At 44.9% G+C, this 26,216-nt stretch overlaps 2 protein-coding genes across 4 annotated transcripts; one reads left to right on the top strand and one right to left on the bottom strand.

Moving 5' to 3' along the window:
• Window positions 1-1,916, bottom strand: LOC104928155 (nuclear factor 7, brain-like). Its single transcript, XM_019269034.2, has one exon. The coding sequence runs from the start codon at window positions 1,706-1,708 to the stop codon at window positions 320-322; it is 1,389 nt and encodes a 462-aa protein (XP_019124579.1). The 5' UTR covers window positions 1,709-1,916; the 3' UTR covers window positions 1-319.
• Window positions 1,917-6,960: 5,044 nt separating this feature from the next.
• Window positions 6,961-18,609, top strand: plekha1b (pleckstrin homology domain containing, family A (phosphoinositide binding specific) member 1b). Of its 3 annotated transcripts, none has more exons than XR_002042580.2 (13): window positions 6,961-7,080; window positions 8,206-8,392; window positions 9,675-9,731; window positions 9,819-9,864; window positions 10,396-10,493; window positions 11,133-11,258; window positions 12,165-12,302; window positions 12,408-12,476; window positions 13,897-13,961; window positions 14,044-14,107; window positions 14,391-14,480; window positions 16,241-16,421; window positions 17,619-17,754. XR_002042580.2 is itself a non-coding variant. In XM_027277116.1 (13 exons), the coding sequence occupies exons 2-13, from the start codon at window positions 8,252-8,254 to the stop codon at window positions 17,860-17,862; spliced, it is 1,179 nt and encodes a 392-aa protein (XP_027132917.1). In that variant the 5' UTR covers window positions 6,961-7,080; window positions 8,206-8,251; the 3' UTR covers window positions 17,863-17,996. The 3 variants fall into 3 exon arrangements, 2 of the variants coding, with proteins under 2 accessions (XP_027132917.1, XP_019124587.1); XM_027277116.1 differs by lacking the exon at window positions 16,241-16,421 and adding an exon at window positions 15,216-15,254 and having other exon boundaries at window positions 17,617-17,996; XM_019269042.2 differs by lacking the exon at window positions 16,241-16,421 and having other exon boundaries at window positions 17,619-18,609.
• Window positions 18,610-26,216: the final 7,607 nt, after the last annotated feature.

The raw sequence follows: 26,216 nt of genomic DNA, 5'->3' as shown, positions 1-26,216 counted from the left end.
CATATTCTAGAGCCACGAGTGAAAACACCTGAAGTAACTGTATGCGTTATACTCACAGGTGTTTCTGATATTTTCTATGTGTGATGGCAGAGCTAGTTTCAGCTGCCTGAAAATGGGTAATTCAGTGTGTATTTGAATTTCAGCTCTGAAATGTTGTCCACTGTGCACACGTGCATGTTAGAAATATGACTGAGCAGGTTGTTTGACAAGGCACAAAGCATTGTGGGACAGTTTCGGTCTGTGTTCTTTAAATACTCAGAGGAAATTTTGCATACAAGTTTTGCCTACATACTGCTATTACCTTCGGCACAGAGTTTTTCTAAACATCTAGATGCATCTGACTCTCAACTGTTACAGAGACCTTCGCAGGTAATATTCTCAGAGGAAGTGCATCCCTGGTGCAAAGGAAGGGACACAGTTTCTCAGTGAAGGTGTGTGTGAAGGTGTGTATGTGTGTGTCAGTGTCAGGGTCAGAAAACGTCAACTCTCCTCTGTCCCAGTCCAGATGAACTCGGATCCTCCGGAGCTTCTCTCCGACTGGAACGTTGGTGTATTTATTTGCTGGGGAGTATGCTCTGTATCCAGCAGTACTGAAGTCTACACTCCACACTGCAGAGCACACAAACTCCTGTCTGCACACAGACTCTGCCAACACCCCCAGCTCCCAGTCTTTGTTGTCTCCGACCTCAATGTCCCAGCTGTGAGTCCCCGAGTTAAGTCCTGATCCCAGGACAGAATCCCAGAACTCAAACCTCTCTGGGTTTGCAGGCCGCTTCTGCATTTTTCCATGTCTCACACTGGTCAGATCTTCAGACAGAAAGAGTTCTGGATTGGCAGTGTTTGGATCCAGAACCACAGGACTGTAGGAGACCATGTCCTTCATGTTGTTCCAGATGTTGAAGGTCAGGTTGCCCAGGTGTTTGACCTCGTCTATCAGAGCTCCTGAGGGCAGCTGTGGATCATCCAGCAGGGGGCGCTGCTGGACTCTTTGCACTGCAGCCTTGTAGTTGTGCAGGAATGAGACGTCTTCAGCTCTCAGCTCGTCCTCTGTGGCTCTGACGGTGTCTGAAAGAGATGCTATCTCTCTGCTCAGAGCCTCCATCTTCTCCTCCATCATCTGACTCTTCTGCTCCTCTTCCTCCCTCAGTGCAGCCATCCTGGCCTCCTCTTCCTCTTCTAGAAACTTGTGAAGCTTCCTAAAATCTTCCTTGATCATCCTCTCTGTGTATCGAAACTGGACTTTGATGTGTTCTGCTGTTTGATCATAGTCTGCTTTGACTTTATTAAAAGTCTTTAACTTGTCCTGTAAGGGTTTCAGGGATTTCTGGAGCTCCTCTCTGTGATCCTGTGCAGCTTCCTCAATCGGCATGAACCTGTGGTCAGAGTGTATTTTTGCATCTCGACAGACGACACACGCCGGCTGCTGATGGTCCAGACAGAAGAGCTTGAGTTTCTCAGAGTGCAGACTGCAGAGTGCCACAGAGTCTCGTACAAAGGCCTCACACAGGTTCTTCAAGGCCAAGTTAAGAGGTGGATCCCTGCACTGAGACACCGTCCGACACATCGGACACTGGTGGACTTGTCGTCCTGTCCACCAGCTCTGCAGACAGGCTTTACAGAAGCTGTGGCTACATGACAAGAGGACAGGATCTTTGAAGATATCTTGGCAGGCAGGGCAGCAGTAATCCTCCTCTGACCTAGCAGCCATTTTCCTCCACAAAGACCGGTGATGGTGCCACTTCCTCTTCCAGAAAGCTCTTTCACTTTGAGCTGGGACTTTCTAAAACTCTTATTCCGTTTGTTTGCTGCTATAAGTGACAGTATACTCCCAGTATGCCCCCTGAAGCTCTCCTTTGTAAGTGAAAGTCTACTGTTGACCTGAAGCCAAATGTGCAGTCTCCGTGCTCATTGTCACAAAGGAAGTTTAACAAACTTCATTTCCTGGTCTGTCTCAAGTGCGTCACACAATAGGTGGAGGAGCAAACACGTCTGAACCTGTTCTGTCTGTCACAAACTTGTTTAACCAGGTACGTTTTGAAGAATCCAGAGTCCTGCATGTGGTTTAGATGACAAAAGCACCGTGGTTAAAGGCGGGAACGTTGTGGTTAAATGTTCATAAACAGGTTACCAGGTACAGGTACCTTATGTGTCATGTTACTATTGACTTTTTCACTATTTCTTTAACCCTGACCAGGTGCAAAGTTTAATCAAGCAGTGCATATTATTTTGCAATGTACAGTTTATTGTATATTGTATATTGACATACTCCCATATAGGAGTTTCCATGGAGAGTTTTGTTGAAGCTGACCTCATTTCATTTACTCTGATGAATAAATTAACTAACTTTGTTTATTGGTTCGTCTCCTATTCGACATTTCCACCACAGGTCTCAACATTTTGAGACGATTTCATCAATATGTTAAAAACAATCTGGGAAACATCACATGACCAACAAAACATATTTGCTATTGTGAATTAGTCATTAGTAATTACTATTTCCAACACTGGTTCTAAACCTGTGGGCATTCTTAATTTTAGGGAATTAACTGGACGACCTGGTGTGTTCTAAAATCAGTCAAAATCTGTCAAAGAACTATTTTCTCATATAGTAATTATACTGATTTTTAAATTGACTTGCACTGTTATTGTGGAAAGATTGTCTTTGTCTTCTTGTTTTTGAGGAGAGATGGGCACACCAGAGCTGGATGGCTGGTCCTTGCTCTTTGCCACAGGACCTGAAATGATCCCAGCACTTGCTGACATGCACCCTGCTATGGCTGTCTGTTTCTTCAGGGCAGTCGGGTCATCTTGGCATTGAGCTTTGCTTCTTCAAACCTCAAAAACCTGTTACTGCGGAGCTCTAAGCCTGGCTGAAATCCCTGCGTGGCATGCTCGGCCCCTGTGCCAGCATCAGCCGTCCTGTCGGCCAACAGACTGACGTTACCGTACCATGAGGGGTTCAATATTGTCATAATAAAGAACAGAGTATTTCACAAGGATGCAAAAGCTCCCTGAGCAGGCTTTGCATGTGGAGAACCTGGCAGAGCTTTGTGGTGGCACATGGAGTGTTCAGGCATCATACAGTTTTGAAGAATAGACTGGCACAGGGGCTGGCATCAGTGCTGGCAGTGCCTTCTTTAAAAACAATTAGGCCTTTGACATTCAGCAGATAGCAGCTGGAGGATCAACTCTGGCAGAGACAGAGAGGACGGAAGCCAGATGACTTACCACCCCAATCAACTCACTCTTTTGGAGATGAGGGTTCAGAGAGGAGATTCAGACGACAACATTTTTCTCATCTTAGCTCCATATCTTGTGCACAAAAATGTCTAATCTTTTAGGACTTTGTGGGACCCTGTTGTGGGTGAGAAACAAAAACAAAACATCATCTGCATAGAAAGCAATCTTTATATAGCACTGGCTATCGTGGGATCATGTCAGGAGTGCTAAAACAAATATAAGAGAGGCAAAATGGAGCAACCCTCTCTGGCAAGTATTTCAATCAGTGTTTCCATCTTTTTTAATGGAAGGCTAATAATGCAATCATGAGTCCACAAATCTGTTAGTTACACAGTCTACAAGGGCTCAGCTACTGCAGACACAGACCAGTATCCCTAGAAATAACATCCATCTCAAGATTTACATCCAGCTCCAACATTTAGTGGCAATGCAGGAGGTAGTATGTGATTTACATAGTGAGGCCAATTCTGTTGGATTGGAGATGTGACCATACCTCTAGATCTACCCTATTGCCAAAAAACAAAACACTTTTATTTAAATTCTGCACATGGTAAGTTAAGGTTAAGGTTAAGCTTAGGGCAAAGATTGTAGCATTGTAGGTCTAGTATGTGGGATTTAGTGCCATCGAACAGTTACAGATTGGGTACCCTGAGTGGACAAGCAGTTTTGTCTTATATTATTTATAATTTATATTATAAAGGCCATGATTACTCCACACTACACTCCAAACGCCTCACAGGACACCTCGCTTTCTTTCCAGCAGGAAGACATTTGATATTCGTGGAAGCTCACCTGAACCTCTGTATGCAGTATGACACATCATTAACCCACCGTACACGTCCCTACATTTTCCTTTACTTACTGATTGTTCATCTTATTGTGAGCAGCAGCTGTGACTGTTCTCTTCCACCACTAGATGTCAGAACTTACACATAACCTCCCTCTGCTTTATTCACCTTCTCCACTTGTCTTTAGTCTTTATTTTGCGATGTCTCTCCTCACCTCCTTCCCTTTTAATAATAATAATAATAATAATAATAATAATAATAATAATAATAACACATTTTATTTCATAGGCGCCTTCCTGTCACCCAAGGACACCTTACAATAAATGAGAGTGGACAGCAAATAACAGAAACAAACAAAAAGAACCATAAAAGTTTTAATATTATAATAATAATAATAATAATAATAATAATAATAATAATAACACATTTTATTTCATAGGCGCCTTCCTGTCACCCAAGGACACCTTACAATAAATGAGAGTGGACAGCAAATAACAGAAACAAACAAAAAGAACCATAAAAGTATCAAATTACAACAGGACAATTGAATCAGAAACCCGCCCTCTCGTCTGTGACATTTAACTTCTTTATTTCTTGTGAGGCACGTAAAATCATCTCAGTGTCTTTAAAAGTTAAGAAATCATCTTTTTGAAATATTTCTAAATGATAAAAACATGATTGCGCAGACTTTTTGTGGTGTGCTGCTCACAAAAAAACACAGAGATTCCTCCCAGCAGACTTGGGTTTGTCATGCTCAGAGAGCCAAAGACAAGTTGAATGATGTGTGTGTTACCATACATGCAGATTTCATGCAGAATCATCACAGGCCTGAAAAATAGTGGGAATATTTCCCGTCATGAACGAATGCCTCCCCTGCACACACGGATCTGAGTGCCTTTAAGCAAGACACCGAGTCCTGACTCGCTTTACTTCAGCTGACCTCTGACTGCTGACATACCTGTGCAGGGAGACGTTTACATCTATTATTGTTTTTATGAGACTTCATTTACCAGCATGCTTTGCAAAGAGAGTGAGAGGGGTGAAAAAAAAGCTTGGTAAAACTCTAGCAGTGGATTGGTTAAAAAAATCTGCATCAAGTTTCCAGCAGTAAGACTGATGACATATATTCTGCCTTCAAAATAAAAGCACAAGTGTGTCAGTGAAAGATTAGTTTTTTCTTACTGGCTCATTTTACCACTTCAGCTTCAGCTTAGCTTAGCACAAAGACTGAAAGACTATCAGCACATCTAAAGCTCAACAATTAAGACATTTTACCGTGTGCAGATGGTTTTATCACTAATTCAGGCAACTGCTCAGGGCCAAGAAAGTGTCCCCAACATGCTAACACCCAGTAAAGTTTGTGCATGGATGAAACAAACAAGACAAACATGTAAAATAGTGACTTTTATTAATGAGTTTTAGGATATTTTCTTCCCATTTGATAGCTAACATTAGCTTGCTGCCTGGCAACTGCTCAGCCGCTAAGAAAGTGTCCACAACATGCTAACACTTAACAAATGTGTTGGCACGTGTTAAACGTGAAGCAGCAAATTTTAATTTTTATACCTCTATTTTGTGTGGATGAAATAAACGAGATAAACGTGTGATATAGTGAGTTTTTCTTCACATCTGATAAAGCGGCTAACGTTAGCTTGGTTGTCCCGCTTCCCCTTGTTGCTTAGCAACCGCTCAGCGCTAAGAACCCGTTCACAACATGCTAACTTGCTAACTTCTGATATAACCCCTTATAACGCGTTATTTTTATACCTCAGTTATTTTGTGTGGATGAAATAAACAAGATAAATGTGTAAATTAGTGAGTTTTAGAGTTTTTGGTCTGGATATTTTCTTTTAATTTTTTTAATTTGACAAACGACTAACGTTAGCATGGTTGTCCCACTTCCACCTGTTGCTTAGCAACCGCTCAGTGCTAGGAAACCGTTCACAACATGCTAACATGCTAACCTTTGACACAACTCTTTATAACGCGTTATTTTTATACCTCGGTTATTTTGTGTGGATGAAATAAACGAGATAAATGTGTGATATAGTGAGTTTTAGAGGTTCTAGGTGATTTTCTTCACATCTGATAAAGCGGCTAACGTTAGCTTGGTTGTCCCGCTTCCCCTTGTTGCTTAGCAACCGCTCAGCGCTAAAAAAAACGTTCACAACATGCTAACTTGCTAACTTCTGATATAACCCCTTATAACGCGTTATTTTTATACTTCAGTTATTTTGTGTGGATGAAATAAACGAGATAAATGTGTAAATTAGTGAGTTTTCGAGGTTTTTGGTCTGGATATTTTCTTTTAATTTTTTAATTTGACAGACGGCTAACGTTAGCATGGTTGTCCCGCTTCCACCTGTTGCTTAGCAACCGCTCAGTGCTAGGAAACCGTTCACAACATGCTTAACCTTTGACACAACTCTTTATAACACGTTATTTTTATACCTCAGTTATTTTGTGTGGATGAAATAAACGAGATAAATGTGTGATATAGTGAGTTTTAGAGGTTCTGGGTGATTTTCTTCACATCTGATAAAGCAGCTAACGTTAGCTTGGTTGTCCCGCTTCCACCTGTTGCTTAGCAACCGCTCAGCGCTAAGAAACCGTTCACAATATGCTAACATGCTAACCTTTGACACAACCCCTTATAACGCGTTATTTTTATACCTCAGTTATTTTGTGTGGATGAAATAAACGAGATAAATGTGTAAATTAGTGAGTTTTAGAGGTTTTGGTCTGGATATTTTCTTTTAATTTTTAAATTTGAAGGCAGCTAACGTTAGCTTGTTCCCCCCTAGCAGCTATAGCTTCACATCTACAACGTTTGTCAGTCGTGTCATTCTGTTCATTTAATTATCTGACGGTGTTTAAAATCTGGACACGGTATTTTATTTTGAAGGGCACACGCCGTTGCGGGCAAACGCTTTTATTTCTAAACGCTGAAACCGGAAGCGGTTTGACACGTCTGTGCGTGCGTGCAGCTTGACGTGCTGGCTGACAGCTGCTGCCTCCACACTGACTCTGGACCCGGACCGAGCCGAACTGTGTGAGTAAAAAACAACAACAAAAAAAAAACAACGCGCAAATCCGCCGCGGCGTTTACCGGCTGCATGCCGCCGCACGACCCGCACCGCCGCACCGTGCGTGACCGGAGAGAAACGCGGTGTCAGGGGGAGAATACACGGGACGTGTCGGGGAGGCGGGAGAGGAAACGATGTTTGTGAGGCCTGTAACAGTTTGATCTGCACGGACGCTCATTTAGTATTATTATTATTATTATTATTATTATTATTATTATTATTATTATTATGATATGAAGCCTGCAGTGTTACATGTTATATTTATGATGTTAATGCACTTTAAAGCTCCTAATATCTGCATACAGATGTGAACTCTGCAGTTATTTATTCATTTCAAACTGTTCATGTAAGTGTTCAGGTCTGTAAAGAGGAACCAGAGCTCGTCTGCTTTCCTGTTTCCTCCACGCCTACACCTGTGAGGACACCTGTGAGGTGTGTGTCAGCGTGACGTCAGACGTCACGCTGACACACACCTCACAGGTGTCCTCACAGGAGTCCACCAGGAGCTTCATCGACCTCTCAGGTGTTTTCCTGCGTTTTGAGTTTTCGTCTTCTCCCCGGCCACTTCGTCCAGCTCTCCCAGGGGGACCCCAAGGCGTTCCCAGGCCAGCCGAGAGACATAGTCCCTCCAGCGTGTCCTGGGTCTTCCCCGGGGCCGGAACATCTCAGCTGGTTCCTCTCGATGCGGAGGAGCTTCTCACCCTGTCTCTAAGGGAGAGCCCAGCCACCCCGTGAAGGAAGCTCATCTCGGCCGCTTGTATTCGCGATCTCGTTCTTTCGGGTCGCTACCTAAAGCTCGTGACCATAGGTGAGGGTAGGAATGTAGATCGACTGGTAAATCGAGAGCTTCGCCTTCGTTTTGAGTTTTCTCTTCTGTGAAACCCTGAAACTGAAAGTCGAACACACACGAGACAGTGTTTGTCGAACTGAGCAGGACATGAGAAGACGAGACGTGTTCGATATGAGATGATCTGTCTTCCATCTTCATCCAGGTCTGCAGGTTATCTCAGCTTACAGTGAAGACCGGAGGTGTAGGGATATTTCAAACCATGTTTAACACGAGGTGACTCTGAGTGTCCATGTCCCGGCAGCGTTTCCTGTGATGCCCCACGGCGGGCTGAGCTGCTCGGGGTCGCGATGCCTTACGTGGACCGACAGAATCGCTTCTGCGGCTTCCTGGACATCGAGGAGATCGAGAGCAGCGGCAGGTTCCTGCGCCGATACTTCATCCTGGACACTCAGCAGGGCAGCCTGCTGTGGTACATGGACAACCCACAGGTGAGGCTGTGTGTGTGAACAATACTTCGTACCAGCTCTCACAGTGTTTTATTTTGAAGTTCAGGTGACGTGCTTCCTGCGTATCATAGACTGATTTCCTCCGACTGTGATTAACACACACATTTCAACATTGACTTGCAGGGACTTGACTGACTTTGTGGTGAAAAATGTTTCAAGGTGACGTCCTCAAACGTCCTGATCTCCTAAAAGTTACACCAGGTGTGAGCAGAGCATCGAACAGAGGGGAACAGTAACTTTTGTTAGGGACTACTTTCAGCGGTGGATTAATCCACATTTGGCGCTTTAGTGAGTGTTTGTGGCAGCCGGACTGTCCTCAACTCTGCAAACCACAGCGACAAAAGTATTTTATTGAAAGTGCGCAGTGAAAAAAGGAAACCGAAGCACAGATCAGGCAGGTGAAGGTGTGAACAGTGTCACAAAGGTTTGGAGGGAAAAGCTCTGAAGAGGAAGTCGTGGGGTTTTTTTTAGGACAGATTTGACACGTGAGCGTCACATCGAACACATCGACACGGTAGACAAACAAACAGGAACCAGAAGAGAAAGTGAAAACATTTCGTAGTAGTATCCAGAATTCCCACAGTCCGGGGAGTTCCCCAAACGCAGCAGGTGAAGCTGTCAGCTGACACGTTTTATTATCCTGAATCAGGTTCACACCAAAGGTTATATTTGTCTTCTCCTGAGAGCGGAGCGGCTCTGAAACCAGCTTCAGACCAGCGTTTATGATGAAGCTGTGCATGTTTTATACAGCAGACTGTTTTATAATGTTTTCAGCTTCCTCTCTCAGATCTTGCTGGGGTGACTTTATCGTACTTTATTTGACATCATACATCAGATCCAGTCAGCTGTCTTTCACAGACTCTTTCAGTGATTATGTTTTTTACTGTAGGATTAATCTTTGAGACGCGTGATGTCACTCGTCCTCTGGGGTCAAAAATGATCTCGCCTGGTTGGTTGCAGGTTTTTTTAAAACATAAAGTATAAATCATATAAATCCATCCTGTGTTACACCTTCAGTTTGACTTCAGTCCAACACGTTACTGTTCATGAAAGGTTCTGAATCTGGAGCATTCGCTGGAAGTCGGTTTGCTGTTGGGTGGCGGTCAGCTGATCAGTTTAGATTTTGTCACTGAGACGCTGCAGCTGATGTTAACTCAGCGTGTTCATGTTGTTTGACATGAGTGAAGCTGTTATGATGTGTTTACATCACACACACGACATAAACTGCTGCTGTAACTATGAAACTTTCTGTTTCTTTGTTCAGAATCTGCCTAAAGGTACCGAGAACGTGGGCTCTCTCAAGCTCACCTACATCTCCAAGGTGAGTCCGACATGTGATCATGGGAAAGGATCACGCGTGCTCCGCTGCACCACCCTCCATCACCGCCTCTCTCTCTCTGTCGTTCAGGTCAGCGATGCCACCAAACTCAGACCAAAGGCGGAGTTCTGCTTCGGTAAGTTCACCTTCACCTGCCTCTCCTCCACCTTCATGTACTTTGCTGCAGTGTACCGTGATATCTGAGCGTCCAGACCTCGACCCCGTCCAACGCCGCTGAGCTGAACTGGAGGGTGTCCGTGTACTTTTGGCCACTCAGCGGACCGCTCTCCTCCACTCTTTCTCCTCCATCTCTTCCCTTCGCTCCCACTCCGTCCTTGTTTCCTTCCTTCCCTCTCTTCCTCTGCCGCGAGCTTTATTTCCTCTCTTTTGTCCCTCCCTGCTTGTTGTTGTTCCTCTGGTGGCCAACAGTAGCTTTTTGTCGCTCAATAGGAGGAAACTGTACAATATCCCTGACCTGACCCGTGTGTGTATTTACATCTGGATGGGATGTTAACACACACACACACACACACACACACACATCCTCTGCCTCTGATATTTTTAGCTCAGTTTTCTGCGTGAAGCTCTCCGTCATCGTCGTCGTCGTCGTTCTTCTTCCTCTCGATGTTTCAAAGTAAGACGCGGCGACACGTTTCTCTGTCCACAGTTATAAACGCAGGAATGAGGAAGTTCTACCTGCAGGCCAACGACCAGCAGGACCTGGTGGAATGGATCAGCGTCCTCAACAACGCCACCAAGATTACTGTGAGCCTCACACACACACACACACACACACACACACACACACACACTGATGGATCAATGGGTGACCCGGTTTCTCGTGTTGTCGGAGGCCGCTCGGTCTTCTGCCTCAGGCTGCAGCTGATGGAAAATGACCCATCAGGCCAGAGAGAGTTCAGTTCAGGCTGAGTGTGAGTGGAAATATTATTGAACAGTTTCCACCACGAGCAAACACTCCTTCCTTTAAGAGGCAGAGCCCAGCTGCTCGTGAACATCTGGCCCCAGGAGGAAATGTGGGTTGATGGGGACTATTTTCAGCGGTGGATTAATCCACATTTAGTGCTCTAGTGAGTATTTGTGGCAGCAGGAAGGTGTGTGTGTGTGTGTGTGTGTGTGTGTGTGTTCATGGAAATAAAGACACAGTGTGTTTGGTGTTACTGATGTGTTTGTAAAGGATAAGACTGCTGATCCATCGTCTCCTTTAAAATTCGAATAAGCACATTTATCACAGATTTATAACGAGAACACGCGACACACAGATGATGTTTAAAACCTCTGTGTGGAAAGATGAACTAGTTTAAACCTTAAGAAACCTGTGTGTGTGTGTGTGTGTGTGTGTGTGTGTGTGTGTGTGTGTGTGTGTGTGTGTGTTGTTGTTTTTAGGTGCCAAAGCCCGGCGAAGGCCACGCCGCCCATGCAGAGACTCCACAGGAAGCACTCGGAGCCACGAAACAAGTCTCCTACAAGACCGAGATCATTGGAGGAGTCCCCATCATCACCGCTACACAGGTAACACACACACACACACACACACTGTTAAGTGTGTTGTATTAGCAGCTGTCGGCAGGTCCCGTCCCGTCTGTGATGGTATGCAGCCTCCAACACGCGACCCAACACGCATCGACACAGACGAGTGACGGCTGGTTTGAGTTTTATGACTGGAAGACGTTTCAAATATGAAGACGAAGAAGAAGCTCCAGGCTACATTAGCTGCCACCACCAGAACACACCGAGCAGGTACTGACAAGGAAGAAGATCCCTGCTTCTACAAATGACCCCCACCCACACACACACATGGAAGCTCGTGTTGGAGTCAAGACCAAACTAAACCAAGACCAAACACCAGAAGTGTATCGAGACCGAGTCAAGACCAAGACTTTGAGGGGTTGAGACCAAGAGCAGACAGTCTGGAGCAGCTCTTTGAAGAAAACAGATTTTATTAGAAGATTCGTCTGACGTCTCCTCGCAGACAACAAACAAATAAATCAGAGGGACGTCCTGAAGTTCTGGTCGTCCTCTTCATCTGAGACCGAGACGAGACCGTGGCCTTCAGATCTGGAGAGCTACATCACCGCCTTACAATAAGAATAATACATTTTATTCATAGGGTTCTCTTCATGATACTCAGAGACACTTTGTAGAGTTCAAATCATCGACACGATGAAAACATACAGAAGACGTCAGTAAGTTAAAGGCAGCTCTAACAGAGAGGTGGAGGCAGGAGGTCGGCATCAGAGGAGCAGGTGGTGTTCTGATGGACGTCTTTGGGTTCAGGGAGTCGGTCTGGAGACGAAGGTGTGGATCAACGTTTCAGCTGCAGTGACGGACGGAGATGTGGCCAGCGTGTTGTTCCCTGAAAATCACGCCACAACGTTTCACAAACGTTCCATTTGTGTTTTTATTTGTGTGTTTTAGGAGCAGGGGGAGGGGCAGAACGGGGCGGAGCGTGGAGGTCTGAAGCGGGGTCAGAACCAGCTGCCCTACTTCCTGTCCAGAGGAGCGCAGGACCAGGCCGTCATCAAAGCTGGATACTGTGTCAAACAGGGAGCTGTGGTGAGAGCGCACACACACACACACACACACACACACACACACACACACACACACACACACTGACCTGTAACCAACGCTTCGATGTTCTCTGCTCCTCTTCCTCAGATGAAGAACTGGAAGAGGAGGTACTTCATCCTGGATGAAAACGCTGTCAGCTACTTCAAATCTGACCTGGTGAGTGAACTGACCGCCCGGCTAACAGACTGAGCTAACATGAGCTAACAGCAGCTACAGCTGTCAGCAGTTTACTTCACTGTCCATCATAAACTCTGTAAATCACAGAGAGTTGAGGCGGAGCAGCCGGAGGACATCAGAGGGAAAACCAGAAACATTTCCTCCCTAAAAATATGATCCAGTTTCACCAGAATCAGTGAAATAGTTGCTGCTGTGTTGTGTGTGTGTGTGTGTGTGTGTGTGTGTGTGTGTGTGTGTGTGTGTGTGTGTGTGTGGCTTGTTTTGCGCCTCAGTCAGGCGTGTGTGTCTCTACACGCAGTGGCATGCGTCCTGAATACCTCCTCACGTGTGGACAGATTAGTCCTAACCACAGCCCGTCTGTGCAAATACACGGACACACCCAGTGTGTGTGTGTGTGTGTGTGTGTGTGTGTGTGTGTGTGTGTTGTTAGGTATTAAAGACATGCAGAGTGACGTGTTCAGCGTAACTGTTGAAAAATGTCTCGGATCATTTCAAGTGAACGAGACAAAGTTTCGGTGAGTTCACGAGGAAATGAAACGACAGAGACGAGAGTTTGAAACTCTTTCAGCGACAAAGTTAACGCGTCGTCTTCGCTGCTCTGTGATCGGATCGTCTCCTCCACCTCATATTTCTGTCCACAGGCTTTTTCCTTCCACACAGTTTCTGTCACATTTTTGTTCAGATGACTCATTCAAGAAAGTTTCATGTTTACCTCAGTCACGGGAACTTTGCTTCTGGAGTTTGTCAGTGTTATAAAACACTCCAGTATCACTAATGAACGGGGAGGTTTGTGCAGCGTCAGTTGACGTGTACACAACATTTAGAATATTTTCACTGCTGTACGTCGCTGTCAGACAGGAAGCAGCCACACTCCCTGCACGAAAACAGTAATTTCATCTCGTGAACACGTAAATTGTCGGGTCTGCTGCTGCTTCAGTCTGAACTAACACGTTAAAAAGTCAGACGGGATCGAGGTTCTGTGAGATCAGATGTTTTTGTCAATGAAGCCGTCTGACATCAGGATGAAGGAGGGAAAATATTCAAATTATAGCATGCACTAGAAGAGCTTTAAGGTGAAACTCACATGGAGGATGTCAGGAACATGAAATGCAGTCGAACACACCAAAGTTCTTTAAATAGCCTGTCGCTGTGATGAGTCAGTAGCAGCAGAGGAGTGCCCGGGTCAAATCTGTGGTGTGGTAAGCTCGGCATGTGAGGAACGTTAATAACAGGTACAGTGCGAGTCTGCTGAGATAAGACGAGGCGAGGCATCTACAGATGTTGGAGTCTCTGCACCTCGTGGACAGAGCTGACCTTCCTTCACCAGACTTCTTGTTCTGGAGCAAGAGACGCAGGTTCAGCGTATTTTAAAGGTTTCCTCTCTTCTTCCTCCTCGCAGGAGAGGGAGGCGCTGAAAGTCATCCCGCTGAAGGAGGTTCACAAAGTTCAGGAGTGCAAACAGAGGTCGGTGAGCTCTCTCGTCACGCTTGTGTGGATTCAGGCCGTCACATCGCAGCTGATCAAACGTTGTCTCTGTATTCTGCAGTGAGCTGATGATGAGGGACAACCTGTTCGAAATGGTCACCAGCTCCAGAACCTTCTACATCCAGGTAACGAGCATGGACAGGACTGATGGTCCGGTCCGTCACAGCACCGCTGTGATTCTGTCAGACAAACTTGTGTTTAAATCAAAGATGTGATGTGACACCAAAACATACAACAGCCACCTCGAACATGACTGAGCATCACGTCATGTTGATGTATGGGCTGTTTTTAGATCCGGTTAATGTAGCATTTCCATTTTTGCCTCTTTTAAAATGTTTTTGAGACACGGCTGATGTCCGTCCGGTGCTCAGTGTCCTATAAAGTAAAGTCTCTCTCTCTGTGTGTCAGGCTGACAGTCCAGAGGACATGCACAGCTGGATTAAGGCCATCTCCGGGGCGATCGTGGCTCAGCGCGGCCCCGGACGCTCGGCTAACACTGTGAGTGTCTCCGATCAGACTCACGTTGTATCAATGTTGTATCAATGTTGTATCAATGTTGTATTAATGTTGTATTAAACACTCACAGCTGTCCAAAGACTTCTAGTATGTTTGGTATCGATCCTGAGCTAAGAGTTTAAAAACAGCAGCACACATCCAGATGTGAGGAGCAGATCATGTTAAGATGAGGTGAGGCGGCTCCACCATGTGGCAGAGAGAGTTACTGCAGCCGACAAACGAGGTTTAAAAACATGAAACTTTTCAATTATTTAGTTTTATTTCCAGTTTTCACACGTTTCATGTTGACGTAAATAATCTTTCAGACCTCGTTTGTATCCAGGAATGAAGTCGTTCAGTTACTGGAGATGTTATGATCAGTAGATTATTATTATTATTATTATTATTATTATTATTATTATTATTCATCAGAGCTTCACAAACTGATCATGATGGTGTTCAAATGTGTTCTCCTTCTACCCCACACACACACACACACACACACACACAAAAATCACTCACTACTCGCTCTCTCTCTGTTTGAAGATTTCCTTCCAAAACCACCTGATGAAAAGAAAAACGAATAAGAATAAAAATTAATTAAACGAGTGAATCTGATTGGTGTGTGTGTGTGTGTGTGTGTGTGTGTGTGTGTGTGTGTGTGTTGTGGTGTGTGTTTTTGGAAAGGAGCTTTCACGTCGTCGCTGTAACTGAGCGTGTGCTGTAAACTGTTTTCAGATCCGTCAGGCCAGACGGCTGTCCAGCCCTTGTATACAGGGTATACACCGTTCTGCAGTGGTGAATGCAGACGTATGTGACCCCATTGCCCCCCCCCCCCAAAACCCCTCCACCACCACCACCACCACCACCACCATCCGCCCCCCGTTCACCCCCGTCCACTATCCACCAGCATCCACCCTGCACACTACAGGAGTTCTCAGCCTGAACGCTGTAGTGTTCGTCCATCCTGAAGCTTCTGCAGCAGAACTTTAAAGTCACAGCTGGAGCGTGTAGTAACGTCCAACACTTTAAGTTTCCACCTGCATCAACAGATCAGTCAGAACGAAATCTCCGACAGCAAACACCGTCTCTTCTCGTCTCCACCTCAGCATCACCTACGTCCACCAAACCTTCGGGTTTGATTCCTGCCTGTAGCCTGAAGGTTTTCACATCATTCACAGTCTGATTTATTAAATATTTGATGAAAATATAATCCATAAAAACATGGAACGGGAAGTTTGAGCCTGGATTTAACCGACGTTCACGTCTCTGCTCCGGAAATATATGCGAATGATTTAATGAGATACTGTCTCATTTGCATACGGCAGAGTTTAATGCAGGTGGAAACGCGTGAGTAGTCCTGACTAAAAGGTGACGAGTGCTGCATGAAATCGGCCCGGTCATTTGACCTTTGACCTCAGTCCAGATGCTGATGATCAGCTGTCACAACTCGTCCCACCGAGGCTTCACCGTCCTCTCGTTGATTCAGATTAACGCTCTGCTCCATCGACATCTCGGCTTCAGATCAGAGCTCCGTCCGTCCGTCGGGTCGAACCTCACACTCCCCTTCATTCTCCTGACGTCACCCTGTTCTCTCCATGTTGTGTCATTACTCACGTCTTAATAACATTTGCAGCGTTCCTGACTCCGCCCAGCTGGACAAACTCATCACGAGCTTTTTTTCTTTTCCCCCGCTAACCGTCTGTCATGTTGTCTTTCTGTCTTTCTGCCTGTGTGTGTGTGTGTGTGTGTGTGCTTTTCAGAGAGTGAGGTGTGACAGTGACGTACTAACCTTCCCCAAATGAGCCCCGCTGCTGCCTTCTTCCTCGCCCCTCCCACCGCTGCCTCATCGTCCAATCACCAAGCCCCACTGCCTCCTCCGCTTCCTTAGCAACTGCTGTTCGACCCTGCCCCGCTCCTTGGCAACTGCAGCATCACTCGCTCGTACGTGTCGCTTGTAACTGCATGAAGCCTGTGTGTCATCCGTGTCTTTGGATGGGTGTTTGTGACCTCGAATCTCAGTGACATCAGACAGATGTGTCAGGAAACATCTGTGCAAAGGTTTGAAGTCTCTTTAATAATAATCCAACCACAGAGCTTCAGATTTGTTGAGTGGCTTCAAAGAAAAGACATTTTGTATGTAGTATGGACAGAAGGAGGACAGCTTTGGATAAATGATGTTTTAAGGTTTGATTCAAGGATTCAAGGACCTTGAATCAGGTGTTCACCTGGATTACCTCTCAGTACTTTTAGTTCTAGGTTCATTTTGTGAGCTAGTTTCTGAATTTCTATTGGACAGCGACAGCAGCTCAAATGTCACATGACCTGAAACACAGCCGTACCGTCTTAGCGGGTCGGATCCAGTTTGCCGTGAGTCAAACTGAGCAGCTCCTGGTGGACGTGCATCATCAACTCGTGTCGTTCCTGATCTGTCTGTTAATCAACTAACACAAAATGTCTGCTGAACTTTAACCCATAAAAAGACATGCATGCTGTTTGACTGTCAATCACATCACCTGCAACATTCAGCAACAAAATGTTTCCTTGATCACCAGCAAACAGAACGTTACCCAATCAGTGAGTTATTGTTTTTTATGATTGTTGACTAGAGGACAGCTCACACTGAAGCGCCGCTGACAAAACCAAAACGTCATTTTAGCTTGAGGCAATCTTAAAACATGTAGACAGAACGATCACCAGCGCTCGCTCTGTCGAACTTAAAGGTCGGCTTTGATATTTATCAGCCAGTCATGGAGACAAATCTGTCCTCTAAAGGTGACAGACTCAGTTTACTCTGACTCTAAGAGTCTGACAACATTCAGGAAATGTTCCTGCAGAGTTTTAGCCAGACTCACAGGTCTCTCAGAGAGTCGTGTCATTGTGACGTCTTTCCATTGTTTCAGCTCTGCTCTTTAATTCAGAGTGACATGAAGTAAACTGATGTTTCACGTGAAACCTCGTAGTTAAAAACGAGTTTACTGGTGAACAAGCTGACGTTAAAGTTCCACATCAGGTGCTTTTGTCTCACTCCGTGTCCATCCATCATCCATTCACCGAGTCATCGCTGCGTTCATCCATCCATCCTTCACAAACATCTCTCTCCTCTCTCACTTCCTCTCCCCCCTCCGTCTCTCTCTCCAGGAGCGCAGTGACCACTCCCCAACATCCTCCTCCACCTTCTACTACCCCTTTGATGAGGAACACCCACAATCCTCCTCCGGTACCGCCTCAGCGGGCCCTGAGCCTCACGCTGGACACCCACAACCAAGACAACTTCCTGGGCCTGCTCCCGTGGAGGCTGAGCGGCGTCCAGTCGGTGATGATGCCCCTCCCGTCGGCGCGCTCCCGCCTGTCGCTGCAGGAGACGGTGCAGTCTTCGAAGTAACCGAGGACGACGGCCACGAGTCGCCGTGGAAACGGCGCAGCAAAATCGCCGAGCTGGGATTGGTCGGCAGCGGTGGCGGGGAGGAGCTGAATAGTCGCACCACTGAAAATTCTGACATTCAGATGACCCTGATTTGACGACGAACACGATGATGATTGACAATCTTTTACACACACACACACACACACACACACACACACACACACACACTTCTACATGTGCTGAGAAAACTACCTGACAACTGATAATCCTTCTGCAAAACTTCCTGGGACCATCTATTGTATGTGTGTGTGCACATCGGACCTTCTTCTTCCTCCGCTGTTGTTTCTGTCACTTTCGTCTTCCCGGATCTTCTTCACAAAGAATCGATGCTGACAAACAGAAACCACGCGAAGAAAAGAACAAACATCTCAAGTTGTAACGTGAAGTTTTGTTTCAGTAGCACAAGAACCCAAAGCCCGCTCAGTGCACCGTGACGCTCGGGTTTCATGACTCATGTAAGAAAACCAAAGTTTGCAGTCGTGGTTTTTCTACAGATGTCAGAAAAAAAACTGGAAGCGTCAGTCGTCTGACTCTGCGAGAGACTGACTAATCCAGCTTCTCCGTTTATTTTTTAAGACAATCCTGCTTCGTGTTAGAAACTCTTTAATCTTTTCGTCTCCTGAGACGTGTTTTAGCGCTTTAAAGCTCCAAAGTCCAGATTCACTGAAGTTCATTTATTATTAACCAGCACAAATGTGCTGACATCAAGTGAATTAAAAAATAATCTCTGCATAGAGTTACATTTTTGTGAACGTTGACACTTTTTTTACCAAGCCAGAAAAACGAAAATGCATCAGTGTCATGTTATAACAAGATACTTTCACATTATTACGACACATGGACACCTAAAAACGTAAAAACATCTTGTTATGACAAGACACTTTCCACGTTATCGTGACATACAAACATACGCGATGGAGCACAGGTTATCACGTGTACGTTTGTCTGTCGTAGTAACATGAAAAAACATTTTTAACGTTAACTGTTCACGTTATCGATCCTAATCTGAGAGTCACATTATCTAATTTTATAAAGGTCTGCTGGCCGAGCATGGGTGGAGTGGATGGTACAAATGTCTGTTGACAGCAGCGCCTGTTGCATTAAGATTTATTTCATAAACGAACATTAAAACATCATCAGCATAGAGTATAATAATCAGTACACCACGAGCAAAAACAGACGTACTCGTTATCCCGTTACAGTGAGTGAAACATTGTATTTATGAATCAATGAATCTTTCAACTGAAGCAAAAAAATAATAATTTTACCAAAGCGGTGAGATCAGACTTTGATCGATGACGTCGTGGTCTTCTGCAGCGTCGACGAACCGCTCACCAGCTGAACGCCCCTCGCCTCCTGCACTGTACATTCAGGTCGCCCTTCCTTTGTGACTCCATCACACGTTGATGAATTTGTTTTAATGTTTTAAGTTTAAAGACGCGGAGACGTGACACCAAACTCATATTTTGTCATTTTTGGACGCTGCGAGCGCAGATGGAGACTCTGGTTGTGGGTTTTTTAGTTTTTTTTTTTTCTGTTTCTGATGTGCGTTTAGTTTTAACGATTTTATTATTTACAGTGATGAGATATAAAAAAAAAAAAATCTACATATATATGTTGTTTACTGACTTTTCTAAACACGTGTGCATGATTGCATGCACACAGACGTCCCTCACTGCTGTTGTCCCCTGTCAAACATAAGCTGGGTAAAGTGCCTGCGTTGTTCTTTCTAAAGACTCGATGATGAAAAAGATGTTTTGACCCTTTTTAGCGTGTTAACTTGATTCTAAGAACATGTGCTCCGTTTATTAAAAGATATTTGGAAAATAACGTTCACTGGACTCGGGCGTCTTCTTCACATGTTCAGAGAAAAGTTTCTTATTGTCAATAAATCACGAGAAGATTTTTCATGCGGGCTCAGCCTGTCAACAGCTTGATAACGTTTTTAGCAAATGACTCAAACAGGAGGAAATGGAGAATTTATTAGGGTCTATTTTCAGCGGTGGATTAATACACATCTGGTGATCTAGGAGGAGGAGGAGAGATGTGGAAAGATTGTGGACAACGGTACCAAAGTTGGCTCTCCCAGAGTATTTCATTTGTGATCCTTACCAACAGTAAAACTACTAAAGCGCTGTTTGTCAAACTGTTACGTGTACCTCCCTGTAGGTACGTGACCAGGGATGGGAATTGATCAGATTTTTACGATTCCATTATCGATTCTGCTTAACGATTCGATTCTTTATCGATTCTCATTTGGGGAAAAAAGGAGAACAAACAGTTTGATCAGCATCAACTTTGTGTCAAAAACACGACATTCATTTAAAAATATCGCATGTTGTGTGCACAAATGTTTCTGCATGTTGGTCGTGTTCCCTCCCGACGCTGTTATCTCCACTTTGCAATGATTGCAAGTCGCCCTGTTGACGTCTGTTTTGGTGAAATGCATGAAGTGCGTAACTTCTTGCGGAAGTTACGTGACGTAATTCGTGTTTTATCGTTGGATAAACTGCCAAACGATTCCATGAAACACGCGGAACCAGTTCTCAACAAGAACCGGTTCTCGATTCCCATCCCTATACGTGACCTCCCTGTAGTCATACAAATTAATTAATTAATTAAAAAAACTTAATTAAAAAATCAAAATACACTGGAATGTGATTTAAAATCTGCATTTCCTGCTCTGTAGTCTCGCTCTTGCCCCCGTTGGACGCCTACATGAGCCCCGATGTGACACAAAGACAGTAAGCCGAGGTGAAAAACTTCATCGTGGCTCCAATGATAGACAGTAGTTTAAAGGTGATGTATGTGTAATTCATTCTTCAAGTCTCACCTCAAACCAAAGGTTTTATGGCTCGCCAGACTCCATTGACCAAACCAGCAGAAAACGCTTCAGACTGGAGGCTAACTCAATAAAACTCACTAAAATGTCTTTGTTAGACTTTTTCAACATTCACCAGCATCGATTTGGTCGAAATAAACTCTGAATTCACAGAGTTAGAAGTGAAGGTATTCAGGGACAAATGTGTCCATCAAAGGACGTCGGATTGTGTCTGAACACTTTAACATCGTAACTTCATTCAGAAGAAACAAGATAAATCTGACCATGAACGTCTTTGTTAGTCGGTTCCAACAATCACCAGCTCTGCTTTGGTCGAAATAAATCCTCGGTTCACTGACGTAGCCGAGACAAAGTCGCTCTCTGTGTACAATAACAGGAAAGGAGTCTGACTCCGCTGTATCTTTTCATAGCAAATAGTTGTTTAGCTGCTAGAATAATGTTTGCAATCTCACACATATCATCGTTTAATCCTTCAGTGAGGAGCAGATCTGCGTCTGTCCACTAGGCATCACTATTCCCTGCTGTGAATCCACCCTGCACACATTTCAGGCGGGTTCGTGCTCTGATTTACGGCCCATTCTCCACGCCATTCCTCAGTGGGTGGAGGCTCTCCAAATAAACTCTGCTGAGGCGTTTGTCGGTCATCGGGTCATGATTTCTGGACGACGGCTGCAGAGCGTCAGTCTCACAACAGCGTACCATGCTGCAGTCACATCCCAGACCTCGAGGAGTTGCGTAAGATGAACATCATGGAGGCAGATTAAGACTTTCATCTGCATGCTCAGTGCATGTTGGATAGAAACTCTGAACACTGAAGTTAAATCACTTTCGATGGTGACACTTCCTCTGCAGCTTTTATCAGGACAGGACGGAGATGCTTTGTATTTTTCCATCATTAATCACTTGAGTTCCACCTGACTGCATGTCCCTCGGTGGGACAATGAATCACGGTGCACGGCATCATTGTTTAACTGCTCTCTGTAGGCATGTTGCACGTTTGGCCGCGTCCCAATCGGTGATCTCAAAGCCTGTCCTGTTAGGTATAAAACACAGAAGGTGGCGAGCCAAGCGGAGCCGCCAGCTTTTTATCCATTTCCTGTGAGAAATAAATGAACCGTGACCTGAAAGTGTCACATAGTAACTTGTTATAGTTCTTTTTTGTTGTGATAGTAACTTAATTACATTTTCAAATAAGCAGCATCATTTTACTGCGTTTGCCTTTTCCTGTTTCTTTCATTCGCAGAAGTAACTAAGCATTGAAATTTAAGTAACGCTGCAACGTAATAAGTTACTTTCAAAAGTAACATGACCCAACACTGGTAACCAATCACAATCAAGCTCTCACAGTTTCAGAGTCCTCTTAACGTGCATGTTGGTTCACTGTCATTGATGTAAAGCTGCTAAAGCTGAATTCATTCGTGTGTGTCGATGTCTGCGCATACATCCAAACACTTTTCTTCATTACGTAACATCTGTTCTCCTCCAGCTGTTACAGTCGGCTCGATTTCCAAATCAGGTTCCGTTTATCTGGAGCGCCGACGCCTTAAAGAGAAACTCCCCTAAATGACCCTCAGTTATTTATTCCTGAGGGCCAAACGTGGAGCCCATGACGTCCCGTCCAGATGTTTCCAGCAGCTAGTTTGATATGAAGACCATCTCAGTAAACATCAGGTGTTTGGAGTCAAAGAGCCTCTTTTTTAAATGTGTTGTACGATCATACAGAAATAAATGTTTCAAACCTGAAGAGGTTCTTCCAACATAAATTTACAACCCGGAACACCGCGCTGGTTCCACTGCAAGAACGAGAACAGTTCCTTTAAAAAAACAAGTTCACGAGCCAAGAACTCCCGATGAGGCACTAAAAGTGACTTTTTCATGTTCTGTAACAATTTATCTTTCTCAAACGACACATTGATTGTTCCGAATCTATTAGAGACATAAAGAGGCAGAGGTTCACTTCAGGTCGGCCCGTCTGCTCAGCCAAAGACGAGCTCGGTCCAGAAACCACACAGAACCACGATGAGTGGCTCGTTTGGAGCGGTTGGTTTCGTCGCTCTCTTCCAGATGAAGTTTGGATGTGAGCTCGTTGGAGGTTGTAATCTCGCCTGGGAATGCCATGTAGAAACACCAGCCAACTCGTAGTTCAAGGTGCAACGAGTGAAAGAGCAGAACTTCCTCTGTTATTATTATTATTATATCTTACTTGTGGTGTGTTGAAGTTCTGAATGAACATTACAATATTACATTTCTGTTATGACTTTTCTAATTAATAATTTGGTTCTTTAATTTATGGGGCGGGTGGCACTGTCGCCTCACAGCAAGAAGGTTCCTGGCTCGAACCCCGGCTGGGGCCCTTTCTCCCTGTGTGTGTTTGTGTGTTCTCTACAGTCCAAAAACATGGACCTTACCAGATTAACTGGTGACACTAAATTGGCCGTAGGTGTGAATGGTTGTTCTGTGATGAACTTGTCCAGGTTGTACCCAGCTTTTCGCCGAATGTGAATAGGCTCCAGCCCCACCGTGACCCTGATGAGGATAAGAGGTTACAGAATTCTCGGGGTCTTCGGGGCTCTGAATTATTAACACTAAACTGAATAACATGTAGCACCTGTCCCATCACACATGTTGTGCCCCATACTTCCAGTCAGCTCGTCCAGATCTGTTGAACGTCACACACTCCTGCAGAAAGCTGCTTTTTCTTCCCCGTTACACAATCGCCCTGTGATTTACGTTCAGCTGTACACTCAGCCCTCATCAGGGCTGGAGTGCAGGGCTGAGCTCTCATCTGTCTAATGAAGCCACTGTAAGACAAATGTGTGCGAGGGAGGAGCTGGCTCGGGTTCAGATTTTAAATGGGCCTCATGCTCACGGACTTCAGAGGAAAGCACCATGTGTTCCTTCAGAGGAACAGGCAGAAAACAGCCAGTGCTGCCAGTTTGGGATTTAAGAAGAAGCCAGTAAGAACAAGAGCAAAACAAGGAGTCGTGCACTGTGGCCCAAAGCCGATACATCACAGTGAAAGCTGCTTTATTTGCTCTTAAGTGCAGCAACATGAGTGAAATCTGAACTGCTAATCCCTGCTGATGTTTCTGTACCTCACCTCAGGTACAGGCTTTACTTCTCCTCCAAAGAAGTCAGTGTGGCTTCAAGGTTTTAGACTTTACTCTGCCTGAGGAGTGCGAAGCTGCTCAGAGAGCATCCTCATCATAACTTCTTCATCTTCATCATCTAACACCCTGGACAAGTAGCCACCAATGAACCTAAATGTCCTCTCCGGAGAGAACATGCAAACTCCACAAAGAAAGGTTTCTGTGTTTGGGATTCAAACCCTCAGCTGTGGCCTGATGAGTAGATAACTATTGCTCATGTAACGCATCCAAACTCTGCACACACTTTAGAAAGTTTAAGTCAGACCCGAAGAGGCGAGATGGACCAGAAACGGTTGGAGTATCACTGGCCTCATACCTGGTCCAGGCCAGGTCGGGTTCATGTGTTTGACAGAGAACCAGGAGAATGTTTTCTACCAAGGTTTAAGATTTTAGAAGAAACCACTGCTGTTTCCATTTGGACCGGTACCCACAGAGAGAAGAACGGTTTCTGGTTCTGTTCATCTGTGTCGTCCTGATTCGACTGTCTGATCCGAAAACGTCAGATTCGTCATTGTTTGTCTTGATTTCAACCAAAGTCAGAATCAGCCAATATCTGAAACCACACACACACACACACACACACACACACACACACACACACACACACACACACACACACACACACACACACACAAACTACTTCATTGGACTGTTTGGATGGATGGGAGGAGGCCTGAGTCATCCGAGAGACAAACACACATATACAAACACACTCAGACATACACAGCACACTGTGCACAGGCCTGGCAGCAGCTGTGTGTTAACACATGCCAACTCCGACTTTGTTGTTCTCTCTCTTTTGTCTTTTTCACGCTCTGTCTTTCTCCAACTCAGACACGCACATGCATTAATCAAAACATTATTGCTGACTGACTCAAGTTGAGTGGAATTAGATTGATATTTCACACACACACACACACACACACACACACACACACACACACACACACACACACACACACACAAACTCTGTTTCCAGGAAAAGCCGAGCAGAGCGTTTGAACGGCCTCCAGTGGACTTCACATCATAAACAGGGATGATGAGCTGTCCAACCGGCTCTGGAGCCGAGCAGACCCGGACCGTCCGACCGACTGGCGGAGGACACGCCCACCATTTATTACAGTTTATATCAGTTTAATGATTCACTTCATGTGCATGACTCACGGTAAACATTTTAAAAATCATGTTTCCAAGGTGAAGAAATTGAAGCACATTCATACGCAGAGTTCAGCAGCAGAACTCAAACTTAATGAACGTAATTAAGAGACACGTTTACACTTTGAAAATACACGTGAAAGTAAAATGTAAATATTGCTGAATAATTGCAATTAACAACATGAAACTGTTAAACATAATGTAATTAAACAGTGTGAAACAATAAATGTTCTGTTGCTGTTACACCGCAGCGTCACATTATGTCCGTTTCCCTCCGGTGCATTTATTATTATCATATAACAGAGTTCAATCATGTTTCAAGGCCTTGGCTCTGTTAAATTGTTCCTTATGATGCTGGCAGACCTTCAAGGGCCGTAGAAACTCCACAAGACTCCTTCAGAAAGTTAGTTGCAGCCCTTCAAGGGCCAACTGAACCCTTCTTTGTAACTCATTCAAGACCTCTTGACCTACTTCAGTGAACATTAGCACATTTATAGTCTCCTGGAAGTCCTTCAATGACCACTGGAACACTACATCTCCCTCATTTAAAAAAGGGGCCACTAGATGCCATTCAGGACCACTTTAAGGATCCATGGAACCTCTTCAATGATCACTTAAAGACCCTTGCAACCTGTAAATAGAACATTAGTACCCATTCAAGGAACCCCATACTCCTTCAAACATCACTGATTCATCAAGTATCATTGGAACGTCTTAAAAGATCCATGGAGTTCCCTTGAATCACCTTAAGTGGAGCTAGTGGAGCCCCTTTAACAGGCAGCCACTGCAAGAATCCATGGAACTCTTTCCAGTGTACCTGGAGGTCCTTGAAGGATCCCTTGAAACCACCACAGTCCCATCACAGACACCTAGAGCCTTGAAAGGAAACATGGATCACATGCAAGCCCTATCTGAGTGGATTCAAGGGTCTCTGCAAGGTCTCTAGGAATCACTGGAACTCCTTCAAGGACCATTTGAATACCCTCAAAGACCCAATAAAAGAACCATGAAAATCTCTCAAGGACCTTGAGAAACTATAAGGAACAGACACACATCTTCCTCTTTATCCAGTGTTCAGCTCACTCCGACCCCCCCGAGTACGTCTCTATAGTGATGAGGGTGGCAACGGCAACACACACAAACAGAGAGGCAGAAAGATGGATGAC

This window comes from Larimichthys crocea, unplaced genomic scaffold (genome assembly GCF_000972845.2).
Source record: "Larimichthys crocea isolate SSNF unplaced genomic scaffold, L_crocea_2.0 scaffold83, whole genome shotgun sequence".
Lineage (NCBI taxonomy): Eukaryota > Metazoa > Chordata > Actinopteri > Sciaenidae > Larimichthys > Larimichthys crocea.
This window is presented reverse-complemented; position numbering and strand designations above follow the sequence as displayed.